This window comes from Nasonia vitripennis (genome assembly GCF_009193385.2).
Source record: "Nasonia vitripennis strain AsymCx chromosome 2 unlocalized genomic scaffold, Nvit_psr_1.1 chr2_random0005, whole genome shotgun sequence".
Classification (NCBI taxonomy): Eukaryota; Metazoa; Arthropoda; class Insecta; order Hymenoptera; family Pteromalidae; genus Nasonia; species Nasonia vitripennis.
This window is the reverse complement of record NW_022279612.1, coordinates 2,398,395-2,408,875: the sequence shown is the minus strand read 5'-3', so window position 1 is coordinate 2,408,875 and position 10,481 is coordinate 2,398,395. Positions and strand designations below refer to the sequence as shown.

The following is a 10,481-nucleotide window of genomic DNA, read 5'->3' as shown; positions in this document are numbered from 1 at the left end:
ACAATGCTTGAATTATAAAAATGTTTTAGCTATTTTACATTATCAAGTGGCGCGGTAGCGTCACGAAGGCGAGTTTGAGAAGCAGTCGAAGCCGCGGCGCCTGTGACACTATTTACTATATTGGTGTTCGTATTTTTCGTTTCATATAATTAACATAATTTTTATAGTATTTTTAATAATTATTATTTTATTATTTAATATCATTTAAAGATAGAAATAATAAGTTAGGTATTTGGGATTAACTGAAAACATGATAATGATAAATTTGAAATGAGAAAAACCTTTATTTGTTGAAACATTACATTTTTTTAAAAAATGCAAAAAAGTTATTACTTACATTATTAATAATATCTCATAAAATTGTACATAGTAATACTGCACTTTTTTACAGAAAAATCCTGCAGTATTTCCTGTAGGGAATCCTGTAAGATACACCTGATTTTCGTGTTTTTGCAAACTTTTGCAGGAAATTCTTACAAGAAATGCCGAAGGAGAATTATTTAGAAAATGTCTAAGGATTTCTGCAGAATATTCCTACAGAAAATCCTCCTACGTGAATTTCTGAAGGAATTACCTTCAAAATTTATTAAAAAAACACTTAAATCATGTGTATCTTACAGGAATCCTTACAGAAGATCCTGCAGGGTTTTTCTGTAAGGTATGTCTGTGAATGTCTATTTCTGTTATACCACTAAATAAATAAATTATTTAAATATAAATCACAGCATATAAGGCAGTCTATGCGCATTACATAAGTTTTTTTTTTAAAAATTCGAAATTTAGTACTAATCGAAGATTATCAAAACTTCAAAGTCAAACTTTAAAATTGAAAACGTTTTGCAATCATGGAAGTAAACATTTACAGAATCGAAAAACCCGAACTCTTTTTTTTTTTTTTTTTTTTTTTTTGATTAATACAAATTCGGGGGTCCTTCGCAACTATATATATTAATAAAAAAAAGAACGTGAAGAAATGTAATCAAATGTACCCAAACCGTCGATTATAATTTTCTTTTTTATAATGATTTGAACGAATTTGGGGGTCTTTTGTAAAAAGCAAAGTTAAATTTAAAATTCGCGTTCGCGGCGTGGAATTTGCACAGCTCTAAGGAGCTGTGCCAACCCCATTGGTTCTCTGTCTTCCAACAATGTAAAGTCAGCCATTGTTCTGCAAACAAAAGAAAAACAATTAAAAATTATGAAATTATTAAATAAAAATAGAAACAAAACAATAGACAAATACCTGCATTGCTGAGAACTCCAGTGACCCAGACAGCTTGCCCTTTCTGCATTGCAACGGGGATAAAGTTAGATACTTGAACCGTCACCTTGTAAATTCCATCCGTAATGTTTCCACTGCCATATGACATGTTTCCGTACTGGCTGGGAACATGCGTAAAGACCGTCTTGATGAAACCCTCGATCACTGAAAAAAAAAAAACAAATATTAGTTTTGTGATACAAAGTAGTAATTACAAAGTATACTTTTATTGCTTCCAATGTAGTCTATACTACTTAAATAATAATTTTCAATTAATGATTAGAAAAACCAGTGGCTTGGAGTACTTTTTCTCTGCATGTATATGAATGTATATGCAAAAGCTGATCCGCTTTCAGAGAGCAGAAGGAAGTGGTAGAAGTATAGTCATAACTCTTGTTTGTGCACTCATAGAATTTGCAAAAACACTACCTTCTGCTCTCTAAAAGCAAACCAGCTTTTGTATTAACTGTTGATACCCGCTCTCCCGCAGTCTCTTGCGCACGAATACCCCCACTCCTCGTACGCATCGGCGCTGCTTACCGAACGCCCATAAAAGCCGGGCGCATGCGAGCGCGACTATCAGTAGTCTCCCGGCCCCAGCTCGGTGCAGACGTACCCCCACTCTCGACGCTCGGCTAGCGAGCTCGAGATGATCTCGTCGGACGGCCAGCCTAGGGAGAATTACGAAAATAGAGAAAGAGAGAAACAAAATAAAAATCGACTTCTTCTTTCTCCCGGACATTACCTCTCCGACGACAAAAAGACGACGAGCCTCTGGGCTCTCTCTGAGGGCCGCGCTCGGGACTCATAAGCCCGACAATCACTCGCGAAACGCAGTGCACCGCGGATAGTCGAGCGGAGCGGACGACCGCCCGAGACGCCATCTCACGGACATCCCCACTCTCCACGGCTAGACGCAAAGATACGGACTCCCTTCAAGATCCACGAGAGTATATAAATCAGTCGACTCGCGAACATTAGTTCAGTTGCTCGAGCGCAGTCGAGCAAGGCAGACGACCGGTCGAGACCTAGTCTCGCGGATGTCTAAGTTGACTACGACTCCCGTCAAGGCCTCTCTCTCTATCCTTTGAATGCAAGCCAGTCCTTGCGACTGCAGAGCCGAGTACGAGCCGGCCGGAGCTTGCTTCCCGACACGAGCTCGGCAAGAGCGACTAGACGTCCGCGGCCACACGACCAGGATCCAACGAAACCCCACCCGGTTGATTTGTTCCCGGGAGGAGTATTAGGAGGTCCCTGGCAACGTTCGGCCGTGTCCACGGGCTACGACGCTAGTTCGTTCTTTCAGTTAGAGAGAGAGACTCATGGTAGGCGGACGATCAATTGAACAGCTGCAGAAGCGCAATAACCGACGGCGCAATAGGAGACACACGGCTACGACACCGGCAGAAACCGAGGAGGAGCCGGCGCTGATGAGAATCGTGGACAGAGAAAAAAAAGTCATCGTTCTCGGACGACGAAAACCCCTCGTGCTCTCAGACTCTCTCCCTGCGCAAGTCGTGCATCAAGAGACACTCAAGGTCAAGTTAGCAGAGCCCGCATCGTCCCCTGAGCCCGTATTAGAGTTGCATCCTTCGGAAGACGACGAACAGCGCCTCAAAGCAGCAGCTCGGGAGGTTACGCTGTGAATGCCTACAAGACCACGGCTTATACACGCGCCTCCTGAAGGGAGCTCACTCCTCGAGCCTACGACGTTCCGCTGTCCCAGCTTGCGAGATCCCCGTCGGCTTACCGCCGCCAAGAGAAGAGCGCGCCAACACCAGAAAACCTTGACACAAGTTACGGTAAAATCCCACGAGACCTTGGAGGCCCATCGTAGCAGATCTCGAAGCCGTATTCTCTCCATTCGAAAGCTCCAGAAGAGGCCGCGCTATCGCTCGCCTGAACGAGTTCTCCCACCCCGACCTTAGTAAAAAATGATAAAACAACCGGCCCTTTTCAGGGCCACCAACAATCAATAAAACGTTGGGAATTCGCCTTTTGAGTCTATCCTGGGAAACACTTTCTGTGAAGAGCCGGGAAAGAATCACATGTAGAGGAAGAGCATACCCAATTTTAACTATTTCAATCACTCGGTGTATTGCTCTTACTTCAAATGTGAAAATATTACAACTTGATATACTCTCCCTCAGCACGTAGACTATTGTATACACAAAAGCTGGTTAGCTGTCAGAGTGCTGAAGGTAGAGTTCAGTCATAAATCACGCTCGAGCGCTCATAGATTTTGCACAAACACTACCTTCTGAGGAAGAACCTCAACTGGTGCATCCATTTGTCGGTGTTGACCATGTGTTGATCTGTATTATGAGCTCGAATGCAATGAAGCCCTCTTGCCTCCGTGTCTGCGTCAGAACAATTGCCTTACTTTTGGCTCCGTTAAGACAAACAATCTGCAAAAATTAATAATAATAAGTTTCGAAATATATATACATAAAATAATAATTATAGAGAACATGATAAAATGAAACCTAAGAAATATAATTAAAGAAACATTATAAATAAGATTATATAAGGTTATGTATGTTTATATTATAACAAAAAAATGTTCTTACACGTCCGATTCTTATTTCATTTCGGTACACATTGATTAATTCATCTCCCCAGATGAGGCACGTAAATCGCTTTTGCCCGTTTGTCAGCACAAATTTAAACAGGAAATAAGACTTGACTTGTTTGCGTCCCTCTATGCTCTCTACATAGCCAACAATTTCCCTGCCTGCTTCTACGTATATCTCGTGCACGCTATCAGGAAACATTTAAACAATAAAATACTGATATTTAAATCAACATTAATGGATATTTAACAGCATTATAGTAATATTTACCTGTTGTAACGGGGTGAGACTTTGACGTGAGTGGAGAAAATCACAAAAGGAGACGCCGGGACCGAGAATCGATCCGGCGCTCCCGAGATCTCTAGGCGCGCGCTCTGTACGTCGAGCTAATGACGCTGTATTTCATCACACTCTATTCTGCCTCGATTACCGGCGTGGCGAGGGACGTTGTTTCTCGTTACACTGTATAATTTTATGATGAGTCTGCCTTTTTGCATACGGCTTCTTCAAGCCGCTAATGTGCTAGAAAAAAATTGGCAGAAGTGTAGGTGGGGGATAAGTGTTAAAAAAATCAACAATATATGCGCAGAACTGGAAAAATTAGATTTTGCACTGGGTATTTGATATTTTGTATTGGGATTTTAAAATAAATGGCATTGCTCTACCTACATACATATTACATAAGATTTAAATGAATTTAGCTGGAGAATCGTAGCATTCTAACATTATATTAACATTTTCTTTCAATTTAAACTTTATAATTAAACAATTCTCCAACTAACAACATAAAAATGATAAACGTAATATATAGATAGAAACAGCTCGGTAGAGTAACTCCTAACTAGTATGACTTAACAAAAAAAAAATGTTTTTTTATAATTGGACTAAAAATCTATATACAATATGTTGGAGAAGTATTACTACATCGTTTTTATTGCTCATTATTAATATTATAATTATAATAAGTATCTGATTGTTTCTTTTTTTTCAAATATGCATCGTTGCATTGTAACAGTAAATGAATCGAATGTAAATAAAATCTTAGAATTAAATCAAATAGTTACATTCAGTGGTAGAAATTATCAAGCTAATTTTGTGTTTTATTGAAATATTCAAATAATCTTCTTTCCAGTTCATCAGATTTAAGTGAATTTCTTAAAAAATTATTTGAAATATTTCCTTGTTGTGTTGGAGATTCCAAAGCTAGTGGTGCGTTCGGTGCTTGATTAACTTGTTCTACATTTTCTGTTTCTTCTTTGATATCTTCAGATAATGAATTCTTTAGTGATTCTTCGTCATATTCTGTTTTCTTCTTTTCGTTTTCGTCACTTTTGTTAGACAAAGTTACTAAAAGATGAGTAACTGATCCAGATAGTGCTCCCAATAAATGTTCACTCCATCCATAAATAGAGTGAAGCGTATAACCATGAATGAATATGTTGAAAACTAATTTTAGAATGCTAAATATTGTAATAATGCCCATTATTCCTGCATTGACAATGCCGAACTCTGTAAATCCATTCCAGACATTCTTAAATGCGTTTTGAACCATTTTTTTCAAACTTTTTTGATCAACTAAGTTTCCAAAATCTATAGAAGATGAATATGTGCTTTTATCCGATAATCTTCTTGCGACTTCTTCAATATAAGCATCTCTTTCAGCTGGAAAAGTGGAGTGTTTATGCAAACGATCCAAATCATCAGCTGTATAAATTCCTCCATCAATCAGACGTTCTATGTCTTGATAATGCCAAGTTGGTGTTGTTTCTGGCTCTAAAATTTGAGGTATTCTTCCTTCATTTGGTCCTGGAGAAAATTTCAGCCAAGATTCTTCGATTAAATACAAAGCAGGAAGAATATTATTGCAGGTTCTAGCTGTTCCTGTTTTCGTCATTATTCTAGAAAATGGTTTTAAAAAATATGATTCATTTCGGCAAGGCACTGGTATTTCTTGAAAACATTCCTCAACTTGTCTCACTTTACAAATAATTTCGTCACATACAACAAGATGAGCACCCTCCCCAACAGGTACAGCCATGTATCCAGGTTTTCGCATTATCGTAAGTGCAGCTATATCGGGTTTCGTATACATATGCATTAACGAATTTTGTATAACCTGTCTTTGCAGCCTACATCGATTTAAGAGGATGTCATTGTACATATTTGAGAATTGCATTTTCATATGATGAGCCAAAAAGGCAATCTTTGTGTTAAAATACGCCGTTATAAGGATATCGTGAACGTCTAGAGAGATTTTTCTGCTGCTATTCCCTTTCCACTCGGATATTCCGTAATAAATAATTTCGGATGATCTGTGCTAAAAAGTTGGTAGCCACAAAGATTTACTTCTCCTGTTTTCATCAAACCAAATTGTATCTTTTCGGTCGTATTAGCAAAATATACGTTGGGATTCTCAAGTGTGTTATTACCCACCTTAACACCTTTGCCATCGAATAATAAAATGTACTGATTGTAATTACAGGGAGACGTCGGAATGTATTCCCAAAATGACCTCTTACCGTCTGCATCGGTACATTTTGTATCTTTATACCTGCTGCTGTGTACCTGATTGTAAAATCAATTCATCCTTATCTCGGTTTGCAGAGACCATGTAGTCAAAAACATCTATCTCCAATTTGGCTGTTACCACTACATCTTCGTAATCATGCTGATCAGTTTTAAAAGTTGTACCGGAGCATTTTCCATCTTCACTTAGAGAACCTGCTACTGTCATACGTACTCTAGTCGTACTATTAAGTCTTATATAGTGAATCTGTATTTTTTCATATTCAAAAGAACCAAATCTATGAATATCTTAACACATATCTCGCGATATAGAAATAAAAAATGTTTGTTCTCCCATTGTAACGTCAGACTGATGTGAAAACATTCCACATACAAATATGTGCCGATCAACTCGAATTCTGCATGCTGTTACTTGTACAGGTTCATATTCCAATCGCTGAAGCAACTGCATTTCAACATTCTTTCTTTCAGAATTACTATCCACAATTTCACAAGGAGCAACCTCACGTAATGATATTGTTGAAACGTTATTTGCTCTTCTACCACAGTCGTACCCAATAAGAGCTGCTGCTGTTGTAAAGAGCAGTGATATCAAAAGAAATACATTTTTTCCATCCATTGCACAGCAACGTAAAAGAATAAATAAATAAATATTCTACCTTTTTATTATTACATTTATTAATTGCATAAAATATTCTTAATGTAATTGAAAAGATAAGAATTAAAAAATAGAAAATTAAGAATCTTTAGAAGTTTTTAAAATCATAAGATTTTTTCAAAAAATAGTGCGTGAAATACATTTTTGTGCTCGTTCCACGTGCGTTAAATTGCACTTTCCGATTCCTTTATAAAAAAACGTTCGATACACGTGCGAATAGTTGATTCTGCACTTGTGAGATTGTCACCCTCGCTTCGCTCGGGCAAACCCCACTCGAATAGAATCAACTTTTCAGCTAATATTAACAGTGTACTTTACCCTACAATTAATACAACATTAAGTGTAATTATTATAAAATTATATTCAATAAAATATTTACCTCATTGAATTCAATGTATGTTTCTCGGCACAGACGCGATTAGTTCGTTGTTAGCTTGCGTGAGTATCTCTGTAAAGTTATCCAAAAATTCTTGATTTTTGAAAACTTCAGCAATTTCGGTGTTGATTTCCCATAAATTTACATTTACAAAAAGATCAGTATTAATAAAATACAAAGAAATTATAATGTATACAAATATACTTAAAATATTCTATAGTATGATATAACTTCATAAACATTTTTTCAATAACTTCTTTTCTATCAGTTTGTTACTTTTATAATAGAAAATAGAAAATATTAAATATTTATTTACTGGTTATGTGAAAATGTTATTAAATAATGATTTGAATCGTCAAAATATCTTATTATTTACATGTTTTTCTAATTAAAAGAAATAAGTGTAATTGTTATAAAATTACGTTAAATAAAATATTTACCTTATATAATGTAGTGTTTGTTTATCGTCACAGAAGGGATTAGTTTGTTGCTATCTCACGTGAGTCTACTTGTTCTTGATATTTGACAGCTTCAGCAATTTCGGTGTTCATTTTCCATAAATCTACATTCATAAATAGATCGTTATTAATAAAATTGAAAGAAATTATAATGTGTAAAAATATTGCCTATGTGAAAACATAATAATGACTAGCTTCATACAAATCTTTTATCAGTAACATATTTTTAGACTAGCTATTAGCAAAAAAGCAAAATATAAAAAACTCACCTTTTTTAAGATCGCCTTCGTATATTTTCACTTTCACTATATTTCATTGATTTCAAGATACAGCTAATAACGAAAGAAGCTCAAAATTTATATTTGTACATTATCGAAAATAGTTAAAGACTGCTGTTATATATTTAATTAATTAATTAAATGATAGATTAAGGACTTGCACTGAATGTGACTGCTCGCTTACTCGATCAGAACTAGACTGGCATCTACTGGCATTCTATCGCGTGAAAGACAGTCAGTCTTCTTATCTAAAGTTTATATTTCGGTTCGAAGTAGTCGTATGTCATATCATTATTTCTTAGAAATTCATAACCAAATTTTATCTTGAAATATAAACGTTGCAAAAAATTTCAGAATGTAAACTTTCATAATATAATTTTAAATGTTAATAACCCAATTCTTTATGTATGTATATATATGTATATTATTTATAAGAGGAGTAAAATGCGAAATAAGATCATAACGTGTGAAATCGTTACTTTATATTATGTTCTTTTTGTAATATGTTATATATATGTAAGGCCACTGCTCAAGGAAATTCACTGGAGTGTAGTTTTGGGTTAGAAATCAACACTTGTATGATGTAGTATAAACAACTGATTTTAACAATATGTACAAATTAGTAAAGGCTAAAAATATTACAGTAAACGAATAGACTTAAGACTAACCTGAATCTATACAATTGCCGATAGCAAACCTTTTAGTATATCAGTTTCAATAACCTCACTTATTACGATCCTAACGGCTCGGAGTCTTATTACATACTGACTCTCACTCACATGTCAACAAGTGACAAAGCCAAGCTTGGTAACCCACAAGCTTACATATATATATATCTTCCTATATTATATAGTCATTTTGGCAAGACTCCCCCCCACCACCCCTCCACCACCCCCACTACCCCCCCCCCCCCCCCCCCACCCCACCTTGGCCCCCCCACCAAAACACGTAAAATTCTTTCATTTTTCTGTTATTTTCGAAAATCTCAAAAACCCCCCCACCACCCCCCGCCTGGCCCCCCACCACCCCCCACCAAATAACATGACTGCTCTCTGCGTTATCGGGCTTGAGACCGTCATACTTTCACAACGCTATTGCGTAGTAAAATAAGGCCACATTAACAGTCCAATTAAATACAAATTTATAACATATTATGATTAAATAGATTTAAATTGGATAATATTAAATAGAATTAAGGTTTAGGTTAAGGTAAGAAGTATCAGTTCCAAGAGAACCAGATATTGAAGATCTACCTCTAATTTTATTTAAGTTATAAGATTAAAGTTAATTATTAATAACGTGTAAATAAGTTAGGGAATAATTGAGTTCAAAGAACTCAAAGAACCATCAGAAAGTATAATCATTATAGATGATTCACTGATTGAATAATTACATTCTTAATGTAATTGAAAAGATAAGAATTAAAAAATAGAAAATTAAGAATCTTTAGAAGTTTTTAAAATCATAAGATTTTTTCAAAAAATAGTGCGTGAAATACATTTTTGTGCTCGTTCCACGTGCGTTAAATTGCACTTTCCGATTCCTTTATAAAAAAACGTTCGATACACGTGCGAATAGTTGATTCTGCACTTGTGAGATTGTCACCCTCGCTTCGCTCGGGCAAACCCCACTCGAATAGAATCAACTTTTCAGCTAATATTAACAGTGTACTTTACCCTACAATTAATACAACATTAAGTGTAATTATTATAAAATTATATTCAATAAAATATTTACCTCATTGAATTCAATGTATGTTTCTCGGCACAGACGCGATTAGTTCGTTGTTAGCTTGCGTGAGTATCTCTGTAAAGTTATCCAAAAATTCTTGATTTTTGAAAACTTCAGCAATTTCGGTGTTGATTTCCCATAAATTTACATTTACAAAAAGATCAGTATTAATAAAATACAAAGAAATTATAATGTATACAAATATACTTAAAATATTCTATAGTATGATATAACTTCATAAACATTTTTTCAATAACTTCTTTTCTATCAGTTTGTTACTTTTATAATAGAAAATAGAAAATATTAAATATTTATTTACTGGTTATGTGAAAATGTTATTAAATAATGATTTGAATCGTCAAAATATCTTATTATTTACATGTTTTTCTAATTAAAAGAAATAAGTGTAATTGTTATAAAATTACGTTAAATAAAATATTTACCTTATATAATGTAGTGTTTGTTTATCGTCACAGAAGGGATTAGTTTGTTGCTATCTCACGTGAGTCTACTTGTTCTTGATATTTGACAGCTTCAGCAATTTCGGTGTTCATTTTCCATAAATCTACATTCATAAATAGATCGTTATTAATAAAATTGAAAGAAATTATAATGTGTAA

At 35.2% G+C, this 10,481-nt stretch overlaps 1 protein-coding gene across 1 annotated transcript; it reads right to left on the bottom strand.

The window, feature by feature from the left end:
- Positions 1 to 264: 264 nt before the first annotated feature.
- LOC116416449 lies at positions 265 to 7,019 on the bottom strand. The gene is made up of 5 exons (XM_031925133.2): positions 4,105 to 7,019; positions 3,832 to 4,021; positions 3,519 to 3,669; positions 1,244 to 1,426; positions 265 to 1,168 (listed from the first exon to the last, which is right to left on the bottom strand). Exon 1 carries the CDS (start codon positions 6,014 to 6,016, stop codon positions 4,922 to 4,924), a length of 1,095 nt encoding a protein of 364 aa, XP_031780993.1. The 5' UTR covers positions 6,017 to 7,019; the 3' UTR covers positions 265 to 1,168; positions 1,244 to 1,426; positions 3,519 to 3,669; positions 3,832 to 4,021; positions 4,105 to 4,921.
- Between the last annotated feature and the right edge of the window lie 3,462 nt (positions 7,020 to 10,481).

Excerpts from the sequence above, each read along its gene's own strand:
- LOC116416449 (XM_031925133.2), bottom strand. The coding sequence starts at position 6,016 with ATGAAAATGCAATTCTCAAATATGTACAATGACATCCTCTTAAATCGA.